At 35.9% G+C, this 25444-nt stretch overlaps 1 protein-coding gene across 1 annotated transcript in view; it reads left to right on the top strand.

Moving 5' to 3' along the window:
• LOC145695214 (vertebrate ancient opsin-like) overlaps positions 1-25444 on the top strand; it is a 392026-nt gene that overhangs the window by 344229 nt on the left and 22353 nt on the right. The window contains exon 4 of the mRNA XM_081772203.1: positions 17963-18095. Within this exon, the coding sequence (XP_081628329.1) occupies positions 17963-18095 (133 nt within the window). The remainder of the gene's footprint in view (positions 1-17962; positions 18096-25444) is intronic.

Below are 25444 nucleotides of genomic sequence, written 5' to 3'. Positions count from 1 at the left end.
TAATAATAATAATAATAATAATAATAATAATAATAATAATAATAATAATAATAATAATAATAATAATAATAATAATAATAATAATAATGGCATTAAAAGTTTTAAACTTGCCCTAAAATTTGGCAAAACTTACTTAAAATTAGAGATTTCGGGGAAAGGGTTCCGCACCTTCAACACACACCTCTGCAACTACCCGAATTTTAAAGTTGAGCGTTCCATTCAAGTTTCATGTAACAGTATGCTACTGTATGTTTTAAGGAAAATAACTGTAATAAATATAACTGAATATCACGCAACAGTAAGGCATATAATAAACTAATTTTTAAGATATACAGAGGTAAATATAAAAGCTTTGCTACAAAAATACCTACACAGACCATAATTCAATGATCTCTGAAATACAATGTAACGAAATAGCCTATGAGATTCAGCCTACAGAGCAATTGCTACTTAAAGAATGGACATACACTATTTCAAGAATCGAGACAAGACGGGAAATGTTTACGATACTTTTCGTCTCGTCTCGATTCTCATCTCCAAAGCGAGACGAAAATTTTGATTTAGCCTTATCCCGTCTCGAATGTAAAATGTTAATTCTCAGGTTATTTTGTTTGTCTTAGAAACCAGATGAGAAATTCCTCTTCTCGTGGACAACATTAAACCAAATCGAAACATTCTTTCCAAATATCACGTTTCTGTTTGTAATGGTATGGTAATGGTACCTGAGCGATAATTGGCTCCTAGCTTTTAATCTTCTACGAGATAATAATAATTATTAGTTTATTATTATTACTATTATTATTCTTGAAGATTTGATAGTTCAAGTATTGAAACATCCGAGTATTCAAATATCTGAATATAATGAAAAGTATGTCATCACCGATCAATCGCCATCAAAAATCCTAAAGTAACAAAACAAAAACAAAAACAAACAAAAAAATGCGACGTGCATTCGCACAAGCACCTTGACCCCTTTTTTTAAAAAAAAAGTTAACTGAGCCACCGAACGTGCCTCAGCAACTTACTTGACCTAACTACACTTGACTTGCTTTACGTGGTTTACTCGGTTAACTGGCTTTACCTAGAAACGAAGGGAAACGAACACAGAAATATCGAGGACAATTAAAGTCACAAAGGCTCTCCCACCAGGAATTGAACCCGGGACTCCGTAGACCACTGAACCGCGATCGCTACGCGGCAAAACAATCGTCTTTAGTCTGGTTACGTTAGGTTTCTTTGTCTCCGCTTGCCGAGTCGGGTCGGGTTGTCGGGTCAGCACGGATCGGGTTGTCGGGTAGGGTCAGTCGGGTCAGCTCGGGTCGTTTTGTCGGGTCGGGTTGTCAGATCGGTCAATCGGGTCAGCTAGGGTCGGGTTGTCGGGTCGGGTCAATCGGGTCAGCTCGGGTCGGGTTGACGGGTCGGGTTATTCGGGTCGGGTTGTCGGGTCGGGTCAGCTTGGGTCGGGTTGTCGGGTCAGGTCTATGAGGTCGGATCACGGTTCGGGTCGGGTCGGGTCAGTCAATTCGTGTCACGGGTCGGGTCGGGTCGGTCTTCAACCCGACCCGTTGAGAGCACTACTCTAAAGAAACAAGTAATGCAAAGCATTTTGTATCCTGCAATACGTCATGTATTAAAATCCGACAGGAGTTTCAGTATCTAACCAGAAATTGCATGTATCTAGCTACTGGAAGCTAAGGTATGAAGAATTGTATTGTGTCTTATCTTTTTGTGTCGTATACAACCCTGCAAACCACTGAATATCTAAACGGCTTTCGTTAAATCCAAGTTGTAGTACTCACAACTACATCCATTTGTGTCTATATGATAGTGTTACTAAAGATTACTATTTGATAGAATTAGTTAGTTAGTCTTTCTCTGCTCTCCCGTAAAGTTGTGATACAATCTACTACAGGATACAGAACCAATTATCAATTTAACCAAGTTGTTGTATTACTACACATCTGCTTCAGCCTCTGTCAACTCTGGTCGATCTCGTTGACGCGACATATTTGCTTTTTTTATACCCCTTTCTTCGTTTACTGAACTAAACAGTAACTATTTTGAAATATACTACTGCGCATGCCCCGTAGATAAATATTTCTGATGCCAATAGTTTCCGTTTTGTCCAAGGAATGTTCTTTTTCTTATTCCCAGCATGGCCCTTTTATTACATTATATGAAGAGCATGTAGGTCTAAATACCTCATGTATTACATAGAATGTAGGTTTAACTCTTCCAGCAAAGAAGGAACATGTGATCATAGTATACAACCCACAGAAGTGATAGCTGGCAATACAGTGGTCGTAATCCCTAACGACAGAGGTGGTGACCTTTGCCCTCTCCGCTGGTTAAAAAAAAGAAAAAAAGAAAAAAAAATAAAATAAAAAAAAGCTGGTTTAGTGGCTAGCACGTGCGAGTTTGGTGTATGGTGTCCCGGGTTCGATTCTCGGCGGGAGAGTATTTATGATTTTTTACTGTCCTCGATGTTTCTGTGTTCGTGTCCCGTTCGTTATAAGTTATTAGAAAAAGCAAGTTAAAGCACAAGCAAGTAAAATTAGCAATAAGTAATTTACTGAAACAAGTTCGGTGAGTCAGTTAAAAAAAATAGTGGACAAAGCACTGGCTTTTCGCGCCGTCCATGCGAGTTTGAATCTATCTTGCCTCGATTTTTTATCCATTTAAAAGAAAGTATTGTTTCTTTTCGCTACAGGTCTTTTCGCTACACTCTTTTCGTACTTTTCGCCGTCCTTCACAGTTAAAGTAACTGGCTATTCTTATTCTTTTTACGAATGATGGATCTTCTCTTTGGTTTCATGTCAAACATGCACACGTAATGAAAAGACGCTGTTGATAATAATAATAATAATAATAATAATAATAATAATAATAATAATAATAATAATAATAATAATAATAATAATAATAATAATAATATGAAATATTACTAGCTAAATCGCGTGTGTATTTGGACAATATAATTTTATATTATTATGTAAAAATAAGTAAGGCTAGCTGGCGCCCTCCCCCCTAATTTTTTCGATGCGCATTATGGGTGCACGGTGTCCAACGTTGGTCCCATCCCACGATCACCTCCTGTTCTCTCGATATAAGTTATCGACATTTTTCCTAAAGAGGGCTTTGCCGTGGCCCCATTACTCCCCATGACAATGACTCTTCGTTCATTTTGCATTGAAATCGCTTATATTGCTGAGTACTATGAGTGCATACTGTCCAACGTTGCTCCCGTCACTCCACAATTTCCCGTTCTCTCGATATAAATTGCTAATATTTTGTTTGTAAGGGAGATATGGCGTTACAATCATTTCGTTTGAAGAAGAATTGAGGAAGATATTGCCTTGCCACAAACCATACCTATTATTATTATTATTATTATTATTATTATTATTATTATTATTATTATTATTATTATTATTATTATTATTATTATTATTATTATTATTATATCAACACCGTATACAATCTTTAAAAGATATGTGGTTTATATCTGAATAGTAAAAGATAATTGACTGTCGATCTCGGTCGTCGAGAAGTCTTCAGGTGGCAAGGACATTGGTCACGTTCTGGGTTTGAGTTCCGAAAGGGCAAGTATGCGGGCTCGAGCCCAAAATTGTTAAAAGTTATAGGCTTCAGCCAAACATGTTCAAAACAGCTGGGACGGGGTTTAGGCTTCTCAACGGCTCGAGCGGCTTGGCTTACAGCTCATTCACTATCGAACCGAACCGAAAAGTGAGCCGAGCCAACAGCTCACCCAACCGAGCCAATTTTGAGCCATTGGATTAGTTGAGCTGAGTCGAACCGTGCCGATGGACTAGTTTCAACTTAGTTGGCTCGAACCGGTTCTCATGAGCCGAGTAGGTGACCCATCCCAACCGAGAAAGCTCGAGAAATCGGTTTAATTAAGCTGAGTCGATGGCTTGTTCCAACTGAGCCGGCTCAGGTTATCGGCTCAATTGGGCCGATCCGACTGGAGCTGTTCGCTCAGTTGATACGAGCCGAGCTGGTTGATATCACTACCCGAGTTGGTCTTCTGCTTGAGCTCAAGAATACGACCGTGCAGGTCTCAGCCTTGATTTTAAGAACTACAGTATATACTTATATTGGTGATTACGACATTTGAGGCTGTCTCGTAATAATAATAAAAAAACCTCTTGTCTTCTCGTTATCTAGACGAGATGAGATACACTAAAATTGCCTCACGAGATGCACTAAAATAATGAGACGAGATTCACCCCTGTCGTGAGCAACACTGAAAGTATTCCACATTACTGCTTACATTTCTTATGGCTTTCGCTTTCCACTCTAATCATGCCATTATTTCAAAACGAGTTAAAACGAGCTGAACGAGCGAGCGAGTCATTATCAAACTTGACTCAACTCGAAACTCGACCTCGAAAACAGCGACTTGGCTCGGAATTCAAGTCAAGAAAATTACCTTTGACTCGACTCGAGTTGAACTCGAGTCGAGTCGAATTTTGGCTCGACTCGTGCTCATCCCTATTCGTATTTGTATTTTGTTTCCACTTTAACAATTTCTACTCTTTTTTTCTCCGTTTACCTGCTGTTTCTGGATTTCTCTTTCGGTGTCGAATTTTTCCGAATTCCGGAATGTTAACGAAATCAGAAATTTCTGATTCCGACTTCCGGATTGGACGAATTCCTGAATTATTCCAAAATCGGAATTTTCCCAATTCCGGAATTTGTCCGGTTTTACTTTCGGGAGTACGGAAAGTAATAATTCCGGAATTGACTATCCCTAGTTTATACACAACCTTTCAGAACACTAAGCTAGTAGCTGTCTACAAACAAACAAGTAATGCAAAGCATTTTGTATCCTGCAATACGTCATGTATTAAAATCCGACAGGGTTTCAGTATCTAACCAGAAATTGCATGTATCTAGCTATTGGAAGCTAAGGTATGAAGAATTGTATTGTGTCTTATCTTTTTGTGTCGTATACAACCCTGCAAACCACTGAATATCTAAACGGCTTTCGTTAAATCCAAGTTGTAGTACTCACAGTTACATCCATTTGTGTCTATATGATCGTGTTACTAAAGCTTACTGTATGATAGCGTTAGTTAGTTAGTCTTTCTCTGCTCTCCCGTAAAGTTGTGATACAATCTACTACAGGATACAGAACCAATTATCAATTTAACCAAGTTGTTGTATTACTACACATCTGCTTCCGCCTCTATCAACTCTGGTCGATCTCGTTGACGCGACATATTTGCTTTTTTATACCCCTTTCTTCGTTTACTGAACTAAACTGTAACTATTTTTAAATATACTACTGCGCATGCCCCGTAGATAAATATTTCTGATGCCAATAGTTTCCGTTTTGTCCAAGGAATGTTCTTTTTCTTATTAACAGCATGGCCCTTTTATTACATTATATGAAGAGCATGTAGGTCTAAATACCTCATGTATTACATAGAATGTAGGTTTAACTCTTCCAGCAAAGAAGGAACATGTGATCATAGTATACAACCCACAGAAGTGATAGCTGGCAATACAGTGGTCGTAATCCCTAACGACAGAGGTGGTGACCTTTGCCCTCTCCACTGGTTTAGTGGCTAGCACGTGCGAGTTTGGTGTATGGTGTCCCGGGTTCGATTCTCGGCGGGAGAGTATTTATGATTTTTTACTGCCCTCGATGTTTCTGTGTTCGTGTCCCGTTCGTTATAAGTTATTAGAAAAAGCAAGTTAAAGCACAAGCAAGTAAAATTAGCAATAAGTAATTTACTGAAACACGTTCGGTGAGTCAGTTAAAAAAAATAGTGGACAAAGCACTGGCTTTTCGCGCCGTCCATGCGAGTTCGAATCTATCTCGCCTCGATTTTTTATCCATTTGAAAGAAAGTATTGTTTCTTTTCGCTACACTCTTTTCGTATTTTTCGCCGTCCTTCACAGTTAAAGTAACTGGCTATTCTTATTCTTTTTACGAATGATGGATCTTCTCTTTGGTTTCATGTCAAACATGCACACGTAATGAAAAGACGCTGTTGATAATAATAATAATAATAATAATAATAATAATAATAATAATATGAAATATTACTAGCTAAATCGCGTGTGTATTTGGACAATATAATTTTATATTATTATGTAAAAATAAGTAAGGCTAGCTGGCGCCCCCCCCTAATTTTTTCGATGCGCCTTATGGGTGCACGGTGTCCAACGTTGGTCCCATCCCACGATCACCTCCTGTTCTCTCGATATAAGTTATTGACATTTTTCCTAAAGAGGGCTTTGCCGTGGCCCCATCACTCCCCATGACAATGACTCTTCGTTCATTTTGCATTGAAATCGCTTATATTTCTCAGTACTATGAGTGCATACTGTCCAACGTTGCTCCCATCACTCCACAATTTCCCGTTCTCTCGATATAAATTGCTAATATTTTGTTTGTAAGGGAGATATGGCGTTACAATCATTACGTTTGAAGAAGAATTGAGGAAGATATTGCCTTGCCACAAACCATACCTATTATTATTATTATTATTATTATTATTATTATTATTATTATTATTATTATTATTATTATTATTATTATTATTATTATTATTGTTTTACTTACCATTAATGTTGCCTACCTTTATTTGCAATGCAATGTGTTACTAAAAAGCAAATCAAATAACACTCCTCGCCATTCACGCTCCCGAACGCGAAATACATGATTTACAGTTCTCTGTGTTAGGGGAAAGCACATTTATTATATTATTCTTTCACATAACACGTTTCACTAGTTACTTCACTTTCAACGTGTAATTTCATATCATCACTAACAATCATCTTGTTCCGATACGAAAATAACTCTCCTTCTGCAAAAAAAAAAAAAAAAAAAAAAAGCCTGACCGTAGCGAAAGGGCGTGAATCTTCTTTAGACGGTTAATTGGGTCCAATATTTCAATAAAAGAGGATAAGTCCCTGCACACAAATATTTCAGTAAAAGAGGAAAAGTTATTCAAACTTTCTGAATACCTATTTATGGGCGAAATTTGGTTCCCTTAGAACTTTTTAAGAGTTTGAAGGGCCGCCATTTTGAACATTTTCATCTGATTATTCTGGTTAACGAACTCATCAAGATATTTCAACAATTAATGTTTGTGCCAAGTTTCGTCTCAATCCGCTGATAATTAGGATGGTTATGGGATTCACAAATAGCGTTATATACGTATACAGATAGATAGATAAATAGAAACAGAGGGAGAGAGAAAAAGTGTTTTGCTACCTTCTCGCACCTGTGCTGCGTCAGAAATAAACCGGGCCTCTTTGCAAAATGTATTGACCAGCCTAACCTAAACACAAGCCTTTTTCTTGCTAACGTAGAAACGTGGTCGAGAAGTGTAAGACATGTAGAAATTGTATTTTAATAACCATGAGTATGGATTCGAACCCCTCCAGTTATTATTTTTTTTTTTTTTTTACTTTTTACAGCTACGTCGAAACGTCCAATTTTTATTCTTCACTAATTGCAAATGGCGTTTACATTCAAAATAAGAGGAATTTTGGTGGCATTTGTTCGGATATTCTTCTCTTTGGAATTGAAGAAAAGAATAAAAGCAATACGCAAAGACAAAAAGTATTATCAGTACTAAACATTACCAATAATAATTGCCACGAAAAACTAAATACGACCTCTTTTACCATCTCTCGTGAGCTGTATGTATAATTAACAAAAAAATTTTAAAACTACCTTGCCAGAGGTTAGAACTGGCGTCCTTTGGATTTGAAAGCCAGCACCTTAACCACTACACCAAGATCACGGCATGGTTAAAGTTTAGTTGTCGGTGTATTTATTGTACTTTCGGTGTCGTACTTTATTTACATTATGCACTATTCGTATTCACAGCTTGTGCCCCTCTGCAATGTCTTATTCAGATTAAACTTTTCTCTTTGCCCCTCTGTAAACATTTGATTGATTTAATTCTCATACTCTCCACGGATGGAGCGCAGGAATGCCAGAATCGAAAAATAGGTGTACATTTACTTTCCTGACAGATAATACTTAAAAACACTTTGTTTGGGCATAAACTCGTCCATTATTTCCTGTCACACTTGAATCTGTTTCCTCGTTAGTATAAATGTCTAATATATCACGTAAATCTTTGTTCATAGTAAAAAGTAGAAGTTAATGCTCATTCTCAATGACAATTACTAAATACGTACAGGGTGTTTGAAAAAGAACTCACTAGTTTTAACTATAAATTTAATTGGGAAATAAATGAAAACTTACATCAATGAGTACATATCATGAAAGAGACTTCTTTCAAGTTTTGTTTAATGTTGGTAGACTTCAACGTGGGATCCATTTGTGGCCCTGCACACGTCGAGACGATATTTCACTTCTTACCACGTATTCACCAACATTCATTTGTAACTGTCCCAACCGCCGCGACCATTCTTTCCCGTAAATGATTGATGTCTCTGATCTTTTCACCGTACACAACATTTTTTATGTGGCCCCAAAAGAAAAAGTCCAGTCTGCGCTTTCTGTTGCGGAGTGCACATTGTTGCTGAGTTGCTCTGCACTGCACGCCTGCCTGGACTGAACTGAGGAAACAGAGGGAAAACACAACTGATGCCGTCTCAAGGTCAAACAGACCTGCCAACTGCAGGGGAGCCAAACTTGGAGAGTTGATGAATCAAACACCACAAACTAGAATAGTATACGTCACTTTGTACAGATTTTAGGACACATTGAAACTAGGGAGTTCTTTTTCAAACACAATGTATTTATGTTATCCTTGGAAGGCAATGTGCACAATATAAATTATAGTATCTATCTAATGCACAGGATTTTGAGGTGACTACGATACCTTTGCTAAGTCATTGCTCTTACTAGTTAGTAAATGAAAGGTTTCGCTCATCACTAACGAAACAATACAATTATGAAGTATTAACACTTAAATCACTTGCGTTCACCATGTTAGCAGATGTGTTACTAACAACGTGAAGTATATATTGAAAGAAGACTGTGCCTGTATACTCTTTCTGTTTTCGCGTACCTTCGTTCATTCACGTTTCGCGATCTTTAGCACCACCGCCGCGGTGTTATTTTCACACCACTCAACACCCGTTATGTGTCAAACTCTGTGCTATTCGCATAAAATGTGCGTAATCAATGAAAAGTTCAAGGGACTGAGAAGGAAGGAAGTGTCTATAGATAAGGCATTTGACAGGGTAAATACAGAAATTTTGATGGAAGTACTAGGAACTATACAAAAACTGTTAACATGGAATGAAATTACCGAAGCAGTCACAATTAAATAAATAGGTCTAATAGAAACCAGAAAGGAGAAGGAAATTTGGATGGAAAGTAAAATTTGAATTGATATTCCACACAACTGTTGCCTTTCTCCAACTTTATTTAATATACATTATATTTATACGAGAAAGCAAAGAGGATTTTGATTTTGAAGGACTTCATTTCAGTAGAAGATAGAAAGATTAAGTATATTTACTTTGCAGATGACATAGCTTATATTACAGAATGTAAATCAACAAGTTAACGTGATATTGAAAACTTTTGAGGAAAATTAGTGAATGGTATGGAATGAAAATGTTTTTTAAAAAGTGAAAGCGATAGCGATTAAAAAACTAGCAACTTAAGTTGGTGGTAATTCTAATGAATATTGAAATATGAACATAAAAATAAAAATATGAATTGCGATATAAGCCTTAAGAAGAATATATTGTAATATCCTATGTGATGTTGTAAAGAAATAATTCCACGCATCAGTGTTTACAAACACCACCACGTGGTTCGGCAAGAGGATCTCCCACCAGATGGACCTATAATCACATGCAGACGACGGCTTTTGGCCCCTCCCACGGAGCAGAAAACGACATCGGAGCAGCAGCGCCACCACCACCCAAAGGGCCCTATAAATTGGATGGACAAAGGCAATTCAGTACCAGTTTTCTGGTGACCCTCCTCTAGTTTGCTACGGTACTCTTGGAATAACCTAACCCCAGGCCTCTAGTCTGCTACGGGACTACGCCTGTCCTATCTCCTGGCTTAGCCTGCTACGGGGCTCTGTTGGAGATTCTGTCTACGACCTTACGATCAAAGATCACCTATAATTAACCTTTGATTCTAGAGAGATTAATTTGTGACAAAGTCGGGAAATTTAATCGCTATAAAATATTCTTGGCGGATTACAATTTTGAAATTCAACACATTAAAAGTCAGTAGCATCCCGCAGACATTTTTAGCCGCTTAGAGGACAAACAAGATATACAAAAGGACGAGAAACAAGAAGTGGATAACTTCTCCGACACAGAAGACGCTAAAGTTTTTGCTTCACATTCTTTAAAGCACACTTTTCAAATTGACCAGTCCATTATATTACCTAATTTAGCAGATGAACAAAGGAAGGACCCTTCATTTTCGGACATCATTACTGTATTGGAAAATAAAGAACCTAAAAAATTATCTACACTCCGTGCGGCGAAATACTTTTCTCTTAAAAATGGATTATTATATAGGACTCAGAAACACCCTCAATTAGGACTGCTGTATTTACTTTGCGTACCGAAATCTTTACTAGGCTAATGGTTCGAGGTTATCCATAACAACTAAATGGCACGGCACTTCGGTTATACCAAGACATACCAGTCGGCACTTAGGAAATACTATTTTCCTAACATGAAAGCTTACATAGCCCAAGAATAAAGACATGCAATCTTTGCCAAAGGCTCAAGAAGTTACCAGCTAAACCGGCGGGCCAATTGTTGCATCACCCATCTAAACCCATTGCTACTGCCTGGCAGTACGTTTCAATTGAGCGAGTGCCGGTCGGAGATGGAAAATTCAAACACATACTAGTTGCTATGTCCACGATATACTGTGTCACCAGAGTTGTAGACAACATCGCAGCAGAAGAAATCGAACAATTTCGTATATATGACATTATTCTTAAATACGGAGCTTTTTCGTACCTATATTTGGACAGACACCCTGTACATAACGCTAAGAGGCTGCAGAACTTAGCAAAATTCTACAATTTTGAATTTAAATTTTGTCCAGCGTATGACCAAAAAAATATGGGTGTAGTGGAAACATTCCACAGAATCATACAGAAAGCTCTTAAATTTTTTGTACAGGAAAATCAAAATCAATTGCCAAAACTAATTCCATACATAACATTCGCAATTAATACATTCGTACAAGCCGGAACTAAATATTCAGTTTTTTTCCTTATGCATGGATATGAACCTAAGACCATCTCTGATATAGCATTAGCATCAACTCCGACGTTATGCGTCAACAAAGAACATTTGAATAAGATACGTGGGATCGTCCAGGATAATTTAATCTCAATTTATAATAAACAGAAAATATATTTTGACCGCAGGCATCAACAAATTAATTTTGATAAGGGCCAGAAAGTATTTGTATATTTTCCCAATCGTCAAATTGCGATACCAGAATCATTTTTATCCAAATATGTAGGACCTCTAGAAATTATCGAAAGAGTTAATCGTAATCTATATAAGATCAAATTTTCAGACTCATATCGTCAAACAATACAGAAGATTTCAGTAGACAGAATTAAGCCATTTTATGAAGATAGAGAAGACATAGAACAAGAATAAATAAGTTCTTTTTATTTTCTACACGAGCGAAGACATCTAAAAATGTATATAATAGCCAGCGCAGAGCGCAAGATATGCTATATGATCTGGAATATCTATCTTTTACATATTTCTATTCTTTGAATTAGCTGCACGAAAAGGAAAGCACAAGAAGAGAACATAAACGCATCTAAATTATTTATCTCAATTGGCAAAGAACATTGAATAACATAAAAGTATTTTAATTATTCTCACTTCGTACTTAAAAAAAATTAAAGCACTCACCAGTAGCAAGAAGGAAATACGAAGACAAGACTTCAGATAGATAAAAACACTTTTCATAACGATATAAACATTCATTTCCTCTTGACTTACAAAAAGCTGATTCATTTATTTTACGGCTGAATGAAAGAATGCTGAGATCTGCATTTCTGCATTTATAAGGCAACTGATCTGAAAGGACACCTAACTTATAATTCTACATTTTCATCGATATTTTTCTTTCTTTTCCTCTGTGAACTACATATTGTCACCGTCATTATGCAACTTGAATATTATACAGGATGTTCCAAAAAGTCAGGACCACACTTACATTATACAGGATGACCAGGAATTCTGAACCATCATTATCATCATAATTGCCATTCAAAATTGGATTATTTTATTGAAATACATATCTTTAAAGCATATATTTTAGAAACTTTACACCTTATACAGAGTGACCAAGAAATCATGGACAGAGGAATTTTATCTATATATACCCATGGGACTTCATCTTACTACACGTAAATCTGTTAAAATAGCACTCCAAAGAAACCTTATGTTAGCCGCTGATCCAGTTAATCGCTCATCAACTCAATTTTTTAAATATGAAGATTTCAACGTATAATAACGGATGCTTTAAATCTTCCCACTAGAACATCGGCGAACTTTACATTAATATATAGGAAATTACCAATGAACCCAAATTTGAACTTCACCTACAATTTTCAAAATCTACAACGTACTATTACTTCCATAAATATCTTGCTTCAACATGAACAAAGCTCTTTACTGGATAAGATGCCGGAATTTCATCTCCAATGCATTCCCATGGACTATATTTGCAATTGCTACCCTCATTATTATATTATTGATTGGACTTGGCATATTTTTATATTTTGTTTATAAACGCCTTATTCATAGCAACGCTTCATAAACATTTTATTTTATAAAGGATTTCCGATAATAACCAATCGTATTTTCATTTTTTTCTCTTCTTCCAGTATGGAACATCTTTTTATATCTCAGTGTCAATAGCAGCTTTTTTAGTACTTTTAACTCTTATCATTATATATATATATATATCTTATATATCCGTCTTCGCTTGATACCAAAAATATCCAAAACGCCTCGCTTAGAAATATCTCCTCCAATTCCAACGGACACATGTAATACCAATAATTTAACTAGGCAGCAACCGACATTACAGACTCCAACACCACTCACTATAAGTGAACTAATATATGTGTATTAAGCCAAAGCTTAAAACAGCCCTACCACAAGGGAAATGAAGTGACATATTAAAATGCACCGATCCTGCCTGTGAGTAGGGACTAACTGTTTAAGTGCTTTCTTTCGCTACCTTATTACTGCTCCGAAAAGGGATTTTTTGTTGCAAGTGTTATTAATGTTTTTAGTGATTTTTGTGTGATAAATCAGTGTTGCAAACCCTCATATAAAAAACCCTTCGGCTTATTTTTTAAACAAGCCAGGGGGTGTAATATCCTATGTGATGTAAACAAACAAGTCCACGCATCAGTGTTTACAAACACCACTACGTAGTTCGGCAAGAGGATCTCCCACCAGATGGACATATAATCACATGCAGACGACGGCTTCTGGCGCCTCCCACGGAGCAGAAGACGACATCGGAGCAGCAGGGACACCGCCACCCAAAGGGCCCTATAAATTGGATGGACAAAGGCAATTCAGTACCAGTTTTCTGGTGATCCTCCTCTAGTCTGCTGCGGGACTCTTGGAGTAACCTAACCCCAGGCCTCTAGTCTGCTACGGGACTATGCCTATCCTATCTCCTGGCTTAGCCTTCTACGGGGCTCTGTTGGCCACTTAACCCGCCTCTGCTTGCTACGGAGCATACGGTCAAAGACCACCTATAATTAACCTTTGATTTTAGAGAGATTAATTTGTACAGTATTTTGTGTAAATACTTTTATAATGGAAACATTTTATAATAAAACTGGTAGTGGGAGTCGATTCCGGACGCTCTTTTTATTAAATGCTCTACCCAAAAATCCTATATGAGACAAAGTTTTACAATATATTCTTCTAGAAGAATAGAAGAAAACAAAACTATTATACTAGAAACTATGGTTAGACTAGAGTGTTTAAACGAATAAATGGATCCAGTGGATAAAAATAAAACTTTCGTCTTCAGCAAAAACTAATATTGATGGATGTCTCAGAAGACATATAAGTAAAACTGGAAATTAAAGATAATAGTTTACGTTTCTAGTTGCGTCAGCGCTGCAACTACGTCCAGTAATACTGATCATATGGCAGGGAGCTTCTACTTCTTAACATGGAAAAGCAGAATTGTACTTGCGTCACTACTTACTCCTCGTATTATTGACAAATGGTTATAGTCACTGGACAACGCTGGAGGTCAGCCTACTTTCCATTCTAGTTACGAATTTCGCTACTTAGCAATGTTTCACTCAACCGTTCTTTTTTTCTTTGTGGGCAAGTAACACAGACATGAAGGTGGTGATTTTATACACACTTAATGTTTTCTATACAATTGAATTAAAGTTATTTTCACCCGAGAAGATGGAGTATTTGTTTCCAGTTTCTTTTATTAAAAAAGTTGAGTAATTATGACCATTGTTTTATTTTATTGCAAATGTTTCTAAGAAATGTGATACTGTTTTAGTTTTTCTTAAATCTGCATATTAAGTGGAGCACTTAAAATATACTTTATGCATTGAGGTAATGGTTAATGAGGTTACTATATAAGTTTTGCACATAAATAACTTTTAAGCTTGACGTTAGGTGTAAGCTTAATAAACAATGTAAGCTTAACGTTTACATTGTTTATTATGATTAAAAGTGAATAAAGTCCAACACACTTGTTTCTGCCGCGATCGTTGCACAGCACAGTGTTGCAATCTAAGTATCCAGAAGAATAACTACCAAGCATTGTACAAAATAATAATAATAATAATAATAATAATAATAATAATAATAATAATAATAATAATAATAATAATAATAATAATAATAATAATAATAATAATAATAATAACGTAAATGAATAACATGTACAGCCTATTAATAAAGAGAGAGCTTACTTTATTCCAATGGCTACAAACATATTAAGGCTAAGACTAATGGCACACTTCACGCATTAATTAGTCTAATTCTTCTATTCCTGACAAGTTCTCCCCAATCCCGAGGCCGTGTCAGTTGATTCAGGATCTCCTGAGAAGTCCTCAATCTCCGAGGCTGTGTCAGTTGATTCAGGGTCCACGTAAATTAGGAAAGGTGCCGATGCAGCATTATCTTCATATTCATCTATCAGGCCCTCGCGCTCCATAAACTCATTCTCGATCTCTTCGACAAGACGACACCTTGAGCCCCATTCTTCGCTTGTGACACTCTCAAATTTGCATTGTGCGAGCTGCATGACCGCATCCAAATTAAAGGTTGTGTTGTGATATGCCACCCAGTTTTTCACTAGTGCCCATATTTTTTCTATTGGATTTAATTCAGGGTGATATGGTGGAAGTCTTAATACACAATGTCCGTATTCATTTAGCAAGGAGTCAACTTTGTATGTTACATGTTTAGGTTTGTGTAATTTGATTAATTCGTACAGCTCAGGTCGTGTCATGGCAGGCATGAAAGGTAACCCCTTTTCTTGAAGCCATCTCTGCATATCTTTTTTTAAAGAATCTTGAGTGGGGGCAGGATTTAATTGCGCGTTGTGATCAGGGGCGTCGTTTCAGACTTCGCTTGAGGGGGGCAAGAGCACCACCAACATAAGAAGACTTTCACGTTTTGTACTAGTATATTAGTAGTCAATCGATTAAAGTATATGTATTACTCAAACTCTTGGGGGAGGGGGCAATTGCTCCCTCCTGCCTTCCCTAAATGACGCCCCTGGTTGTGATACGAGGCATTGTCTAAAACAATAACCGATCTGGGTGAAAGATTAGGAATTAGTTTTTCTCGAAGCCATTTCATGAAATTATCGCTCTTCATGTCATCGTGGTAGTCCCTTGATTTCGAATTAGATTTAAACATTTTCCATCCTTACCTCCGGCGTGAACTATCACAAGACGTCGTCCCTTGGACATAGCCACCCGAAAACATTTGCCAGAATCATCTGACCAACCATATTCTGGAGTATGAGAACTATGTAAGTATGTTTCATCTACATATATGATTGGTCGTCCTTCCCGCCTAAAATGCCTTATTTGTCTCAAGAACCGCGTTCTTTAAGCGCAAATCTCTTGCTTTTCGCTTAAAATGGTTCTATTATTTGGTGTCTTCCTCCACTTAAAACCCAGCTTATGCAGTAAGCGTCTCAAACTCTCTTTACTACCCGCAAAATTTAATTCTTCTTGTAATGTCGTGTGCAATTTGCTAAGTGTTGGCAGTTGCTTTTCACGCATAGCATAGTCATACACACACCTACGGATGACACATTCATCGAAATTGTCCACTGAAGATTTAGGTGCTGGTTTTGGTCTCCTCTTTCCAGGAGTAGAGAATGATGTGGAGGGCCCTTCTGACGACTCAAGAACTTCTTTCCTTCACAATTCCTCGAATTGTTCGTTCCGGGACCCCGGTTGCAGCTGCCGCTCTTTTACCAAAATGTTTAATTGGAATATTAACACCTTCACTAGCTTCCATCTTCAGAAATGAATGAACATTATTCACAATTTCTCTCGCTTGGCTATGTAAAGTCTTTGTTTTCGATTTAGACAACACTGGAGACATTGTGCAAATAAACGTTTTTACAAGCGTAAAACTTAAAAAACTAGGAATAGGCTATCTACAAAACTTTCAACACTAAAAAAACACTCCGAGCTTTTTTTTTTTTTTAAAAAAAAAAAGGCTGTCTTCACCACAGTTCGAAAAACGCGCGCACTTAGAAAAAGGTACTTCAATACCACTAATCTCTATTGTCGTATGCTAATAAGTTTTTTTTTTTAACAATTATTTTTCTAGAAAGAGATCTTGCAGAATACTTCTGCTTCTGAAAGGTATATTTTTGCTGCTTTCGTCTGCCGTTGGCAACACTACACTTTATTCAGCGAATTATAGTTCAGCATGGAAAGAACAATATGCGTCATAATGAAAGGTGTCATGCGCAGTTGCCAAACTTACTTCAGCGAAAAGGAGAGAGAATGATATGTAACATAAATTCGCATAGACTTTTAAATTATCTTTCCTCCTCGGTGTCAAGAATTTAACTGACTATTGTGGCAACATAGCACGGGCTAGAAACAAGGGGGCGAAGAAATGCATGTAAGAAGGGCGGGGTGTGAAGCATTTGTATCGCGGCAGAGACTTCTGTGTCGAGCTCTAGTTGTGTTGGCAACGAAAAACATAATTATTTTGCTTATGGCCCAGTATAATATTTGTTTCTTTAATTTTATAAAAATATTTTTATAAAAAGGTACCCATGTTTAGAAGTGAATGAAAGTATTAGTTCATTTTTCCAATTCTTCTATTTACGCCATCTGGCATTCAAACTGCTATATTGTGCAATACAGAAGAAAATATTTCCTGTCTTTATTGTTGTAACACTCAGGAATAGGGAGTACACTCACGTGTGCGCACATGGATTTGATATTGCAACCGCTGCTTTTATAGACCACTCTCCACTACTGGCAATTATTATTCTGCAGCCAATAGCAGTGAGTCAAGTATGAAAGACAACATATGGAAAATTCTTTTGATTATTATAGAATTGGAAATTAAACAATTAAAGAAAAGTTTCCGCGTCGAGTTTCCATTTGAAACAATCTTCTTGCTTGATAGATCGCGTGCTCCAGTGTTCATTGCACGTAAATTGAACATTTTCATATAGCTATAATAATGTTATATTATTACCTCGCTTAAGTTATGCGAGAAATAAAATCCTCTTCAATATAGTACATTTTTTTTTCCAAATGGTGGACTTACAGTTTCCAAATCTAAATATCTTGCTTTTAGAAAGAGTATGTTAGAACTAGGATATATCTCTTATCTTTTGAGCATCTTAGAAACTTTGTTACAAAAAAAAAAAAAAAAAAAAAAAAAAAAAAAAAAAAAGAAAGAAATGTATATTTGTTTTTTCTAATTCTTTCAGTTGCTCTATCAACTGGGAAAGTCGGACGCTCAATGCTACCACTTACATAATTTTCCTCTTCACATTTGGACTTGTTATTCCTGTATTTGTTATTGGATTCTCCTACTTCAAAATTATTTGGACCGTGAGAAAGGTAAGAATTTTGTCTTGCTTGATGAATTTCTTGAATTCTAAAGGTTATCCCTTACTGCGATACATTCTATACCTAGCTTTGTACTTTTTATAAAAATAACGAGGGCAGAAAAATCTATCTCCAATGAAATGGACTACTTTCTGTGGCGAAGTAAGGGTCCTTTTATGGAATAGAGCATTTGAGAATATTGTTTTTCTTCTGCACAAACTTCAGAATATTAGAGTTCAACTAAATATGCTTGATATGAACTGGAATATCACGAATAACAAATAATTTAGGGAATACATATGGCGACTTATCACCCGTGTTAATATGGGAACCTTCAACACTGTATAAACTGCAAATATAGGGTAATTATTGATAACAGAATTCCTTATTTTCGTGTGGTTCATTGTTCCACATCTCTTACATCCATATCTCTTGTTCCACATTGTTCCATTGCTTATACTAATCACATAGGCACGAGGGAGTTGTGATATAAGTAATTATTGAATTAGAAATGCCTATGATGTGATTTATAATAGTTCTGGTTTCAAAATGATCCTCTTCTGAAAGCTATAGTACGGAAGGTATAATGTCGTTGGCTTCCCACAAAAAGCTATAGTGACGTTTATGGGGAGTGGCCATCTTCATTACTCGTGGCTCGCTGAGCGCAGTAGACGGTTGGTGGTGATTGGCTACCCTCTTACAACACCCCCAATGACGAGCAGGTTCGAGCGAAGGAAGCCAATGACGCTATACCTTCTGGACAATACACACTTTTTAATGAAACAGATGGTGGTCAACATAGACGTGTTTCCCCTGTATTAATCAAACCAAAAGAACTTTAATGTTTTTATCGTTCCTGAATAAACTTTGGTCCTTAGCCATGGAAAGTTAGCGAAAAGTCGAGTTCAATTCCCGGTGAGGACTCATATGGTTTTGATTCCATATTAAGCACGTCTCATATAGCCTAGTTGCTGAAAGATAAGTTAAATTCCTAGCCAACCAACTAAACAACGAGTAGTAAATCTTATTTCTGCAATATAAAAATATTGTACGCAATAAATACCTATATCTGTGTTTGCCATTTGTAGTGTGTGATTCAAACGTTGTAATTTCAACATGCTAATTACTGACAAAACACTTCTATAATTTTATACACGGTCTAATAGCTAGCGCGCATTTGGTGGACATGGTCTTGCGTTCGATAATCGGGTGATGCACATTGGAATTTGAACGCATTATCGTAGTTCAGATTTCACCTTAAAACGGTCCACGGCTCATATACAAAAGGACACTGAGCTTCCATAAATAAACAAACGTTGAACACCAGGCAAGCACGGAATTCAATTACTAGAATAAAAATGTAGCAGTGTCACGTGTACATCACATGAGGAGTTTTGTTTGAATGACATATTTTTCTCAATTAATATATAAACTTGAAATTATAGTAGATTTCCACCACTTCCGGTTTTCTGAGGAGAAGGAATGTAGGCGATTAGGAGGCAAGAGGGGGCAGTTACTCCTCATTTTTTTGAAGTGACCCCTTAATGCATAGCTATAGTTTCATTTGGTTTTAGTATGTATTACTGGTTCATAGAAAAAATTGCGTATTTCTTTAAATGTCGTAGCATATGCTTTTAGTATTTACTGTCTTTTTTCTCTAAGAGTACCAACACACATTCAATAGCACGTCTGGAATTAAGAATATAAGTTGTTCATTGATCCCCAGTTTCAATATAATTTCTACAAAACAAGCCTCATTATTCATTACTATGGTCAATATTATGCTTTGTAGTTATTTGTTTTGCAAATTTGTTATTAAATAATCTAATAACACAATTTTCCAGACAGAATTTTAAGATGTTCGTGAGTAAGGAATCAAATCTCTTCTTACAGTTTCGTTGTTTACCTATTTGCGTTGCTCTTGTAAATTTACTTAATAAAATATGAAATACCATATACGGTATTTGAACTGAAAAAGATAGTATCCTATTAGTTATACAACCTTTCCTCAAACAAAGTATTAGAAACAACCAGGAAAACTAACATTGATATACAAATATTCAGATCATGTCTTGTCCCCTATCACTTTTAACGTCCAATCACCGCCACTGATTGAACATATTATTGAGACGCTTAATTGATTACAGAAAGCCGCTTCTCTCTATCTAGTACCGTTTTTATTGTATAATGATGAACGTTAAAACAAGAAGTGGTTGATTTCTGCAACTTCCACTCTGGTTGGAACAGAGGGATACGAGAGAAAAGCTGGTACATATACTTACAACGCTAAATCAATTCCAAGACACTGCTTCTCCCTATCTCTTTTCCTTTATACACTATGTGGTTCAATATTGAAACCGGATATTGTATTGGATTTCTACCACTTCCGGTTTTAGTAGAGAGTTAAGGATAGAGATTACATATATATTCTTGGGACACTTAATCCATTTCAGGAAACTGTTTTTCACTATTTTCGACCGTTTTTGATCTACAAAAGTGGATCTGAAAAGATAAGAGGGAGGGAGGTGGTGGCATGACGTCCAATCTTTGCCCAATGTAATTTCTTAGGAACTGGAGGGACGCCGTTTATATTTTTTGGAGGTGAGGGTACGGCGTCTCCCCGCGTTCCCCCGCAATTTACCCCTGTCTACAGTTATCAATGTTAAAACCGGAAATGGTTAGTTGTTACTACTTTTAGTTTGAATATTGCCGTCATCAACGAACTCCAGTCCTAAGTTACATTTTATTTCTTTAGATAGTCTGAGGTTTCTTATTTTTATTTATTTATTTATTTATTTTTGTCTCCCAGATGGACACACGCAAGCACATACATGGTAAATATACAAAAGAGTTTTAGTAAACCGAACTCTTTAAAAATGGAAAAAATCTTGAAGTCTTCATCAACCAATGAACAAAAGATTGTTGCAAATTACATTAATTATGTCATCTTTAATTATATTAATAAAATATTATTTTTGCCTCAAAGAACCTTAAGAATTCCCCCTCCCCCTAAAAACTCAATTAAACCCGAAATAATCCATGTGAATCCAGATGGAAGTTTTTTAAAATGTTGTTTCAAACCTTGCAGGACTCCTGCACTAAAAGTGATATTTCTATAGTCCGCGTCACTCGAATCGTCGTATGGCGTCAACCAATAAGCTTGCAGTGTGCTGTTGCCAAACTTTCAGTGAGGTATCTAATCATTCGTCAATAACCATAAATATGAACAAAATCAATTACGAAAGATTAAATTCCTCACTGAATGTTTGTAATCAGCGCACTGCAAACTTGTTGGCTGACACCATACGCCAGCGTTTCCTAACCTTTTTCAACTTGCGGCACACTACATGTGTAACTTGAATTCTCGCGGCACACCCATATATATATATATATATATATATATATATATATATATATATATATATATATATATATATATATATATATATATATATATATAAATTACTATTATTATTTGTAAATATAAAATACCGTGGTATTTTTATGTGATTACTGATCTCCTTCTTACAGAGAAGAAAGCTCGATCACCGATTTTCCCCTGTGGTAATTCATTATGCTTATTTTTCATTCTAATTTTAAAATAGAAAACAATTGCAATGAAATATACGACTCGGGTTTTTAAAAATCCACTTTCTCTTTCGAAAACTCTATCTAACCTTTAACTAAAAGGGAAGATCACTAAATAACGAATAAATAAACAAATCTTCTATACTTTTAAAAAACACAAATGTAGATAATTTATATGCACGTTTTCTCTGTTGAATTTATTGAATGATAAATTAAAATTTCAAGTTACGAAATAGTCTGCAACAATAAAGAAGCAATAATGGTCATGACAATGATAAATACGTTTTTCAACATTAAAAATGTACAGAAAAGTAACACAGTATGAAACTTAAAATTGTAGATTTATAGTAGAGGTTCATAGTAATGTGAAATACAAATATACATCTTCCCCTATGTCTTGCAATTTGGTTCCTATAGAATTAATAATTTGTTTCGATTTCCTCGCGGCACACCAGCGGCCCATTCGCGGCACACCAGTGTGCCGCGGCACACCGGTTGGGAAACGCTGCCATACGCCAATTCAGGTTATGGGGACTATAATCATGTATTGATGAGAGAGCTCATTGAATGCTTGCCCTAAATCTTGGTTTTACCATCTTGTTCTATTGTGGCACCTCCATAATTAAATAAACAAATAATAAACACATTAAGTCCTTAACAAATTACAACTAAAAGTACTTTGTACAAAGATTAGCTTCCTCGTTAAATTAAAAAAAAAAAATAGTGCCAATAGGAAAATTAATTATAACTCACATTGTAGCTGAGGCGGAACTTAATTTGATGATTAGAAAACAAAACAACATCTACTCTAGTTACAAACAACTGAATGAACTTGATACGAAGTTAATTAATGACCTGGTTAATTACATATTCTTGTGTTATTTAAACTTGCAAACAGATCGAGAAATTTCTTTGTTCAGAGTTCTAATTGATAAATTTAATTCACTGAAAATAACATCTTTTTCTCGTGAACTGGAGACGGTTAAATTAAATTTCCTTCTAGAGTCTGTATTTAGCGATGGAAGACTTAAAACACTTTACTTCCTGGAACGAATTTACACTTTAACTTTGAATAGAATATTCTTTTCTACTAAAATTAATGGCATGTCTTTCTCCTTTGTGACTGAATCACTAGCATTCGTTTCTTCTGTGGGAGTTCATGTGTTTCCGATGCTACATCTTATATAGTCTTAGTGCTGAAAATTATCTTTAAAATCAAAATAAATAAACTTTGTGAAAGGCAGTAAACAGGACCACGCATATTATGGAATATAGACAAGCACCGTTAGTCGCCGTTACTGGGCGTTCAAAAAGTTTTGCCCAGTGAGCTATAACGTTTTATTAGTAACATTAGTACGATGACATCTTGTACTTGTGGTTCTGTGTACTGAAGTTATATAACAAATTGTCTTCCTATATTTACAAGTACATCTACAATGGAGAAGGAAGTAGATAGTCCCAATTGGTAACATTCTATCATTGAAGGCCTAGGGATGTTCACGACTAAGGATGGCCAAAACCGTTTTTTTTAATAAAAACCGGAAACCGGTTTCTAGAAACACAGGTTCAATTTTTCACCGAAACTGGTTTCATTTTATTTTTCAAAACGCGGTTTGGTTTCTCACCAGAGTAGAGCTTCGTGGTTCTCCAAAAACTGGATCCATTTACAACAAAAACAGTTTTGTTTTTCAACATATTGTTTTTTAACCATATCGATTTCAGTTTGCACTTCCTTTTTATGAGAATTTACACATGTTTTTGAGATTGTTTCTGTTCTCAACGCATGTTACAATGCTGTGAAATCAATATACCGAAACCGGAGAAAACTGAACAGTTTTTTGGAGGAAACCGAATCAATTTTGAAGAAAACCGAAACCGGATTCGGTGAAAAACCGAAGCCGGTTTAGGAGAAAACCGATAACCGGTTTCGGTGAAAACCGAATTGGTTTTAGTGAAAAATCAGTTTTTTTGAAAATTTTCAAAACCAGTATCGGTTTTCCTAAAAACCGGAAACTGAAAAAACCTGCTTTTTATGCCCACCACTATTTACGACCAGAGATCACTCTCAACCACATCCTTTCAACTCTAATAGTTTCCTTTGTTTGAGGATGAGATATTGGATCTCAGCAATATCCAGCAATGGGTATCCAGCATAGGTTAAAGAGTAGTGATTTTAGTCTGTTGGACCACCGGAAGGCAATCAACTGCAATGAATGACGTTAACAAAGACCACATTCATCAACTCATCAGGAATGACATATTCATAACCACACAACAGATTATTAAAGCAACTGGGTTATCTCTGAGTAGTGTTCTAACATTAATACAATCTTTGGGTTAGAGAAAACTTAGTGCTCACCTGGGCCCACCAGCTTCGTCCTTCTCTGATTCGATTAGATAGCATTCGTGCTTTTAAGTGGCTACCTATCATAGGTTAATTTGTGTTTTTTGCACTGTAGTTTTTATGACACATATCTGAACGCTGTATTTATATGCAAATCTTGAAAGATTGTATGTTTCAACAACTACATCCAGTGGCCCTCTTGAACATCATCTATGTCAAGTCGAGTTGTGTCATGTCGTCCTGCGTAAGTTTTTTTAAGGACAGTAAGAAGGAAATTAATGAAATAATTGTAATTTTTCAACAATTATTTCGAAAGGTATGCCTTAAAGTTTAACTCATGCAAGTAAATATGTAAAGTTACAGGTTTATAAACGCTAATTCCTTCAATTACCAAGATATGTGTGTGATAATTAATAATTCGCTTTCAGTAATAAACTTTGTAAAAAAACAGAATTAAGGAAAAAAATATTATTTAATAATAAATAATTTAAAAATGGAAAAATAATTTATCATCATTTACATTCACTGTCGTTGAGTTCTCGGTTCGAGCCTCGGTCAGTTGACAGAGATAGTGCCAAGTATGGGCTAAAGAGAGCAAACTGCAAAAATAAACAAACCTGGAAAGCTGAAAAGAAAACGCTCGATTACCTACAGATTATTAGGGAACCTCATTATGTAAATTCATGTCCAAAATTATTGTCGCATGTCTACAAATATGTTGTATGAATAATATAATTTGATAACGAATTCGCCCGGTATTTCTTATAATGTTAGTATGTATATAATCGGTAAAGACATGTATGTAGCAAATTTCATGTCAAAAGAGCAGTAAATAAGAACAATAAAACGAAAATAAAATTTTCTTGTCCATTTAGCAACATTTTGTTTTACTCACTATAATTTTCGTATTTATAATTCTTTTCCTATGAAATTTAGCACAAATATACATTTCCCGATTATACACATAGTATCAGTATTAAAAGTACCCTGCAAATTCATTATCAAATTATATTCTTACAAGAAGACAGTTATAGACATGCAACAATCATTTCGGAAATGATTGTACAAACGGTATAGTATATATGTAATAAAAGCTCTGAATAAAAATAAACGCCAAAAGAGAATAAATAAACATTAAGGAATGTTCTCAAAATTGATTTACTCAATTTTCAGGAAATACGTATGTCTTAAATAGTACCCGATAACCAACGCACATACATATACACATACACAGCAAAAATAATGCAGAACGGAAATTTCGATCGCCAACTTTAAAGAGAATAAAGATAAAAGATTCAAATCGGGGTGCGAATCAAGAACTTGGACAAGATGGAGTGTTACCCACGAACATCACTAAATAATCATACTGTCTTAGCTTGTCACTATCAATTTCTGCAATCATAAATCCATCAAAGATATTCCAAATACA

Source organism: Thermobia domestica, chromosome 9 (assembly GCF_964235325.1).
Source record: "Thermobia domestica chromosome 9, izTheDome1.hap1.1, whole genome shotgun sequence".
Taxonomy (NCBI): Eukaryota; Metazoa; Arthropoda; class Insecta; order Zygentoma; family Lepismatidae; genus Thermobia; species Thermobia domestica.
This window is presented reverse-complemented; position numbering and strand designations above follow the sequence as displayed.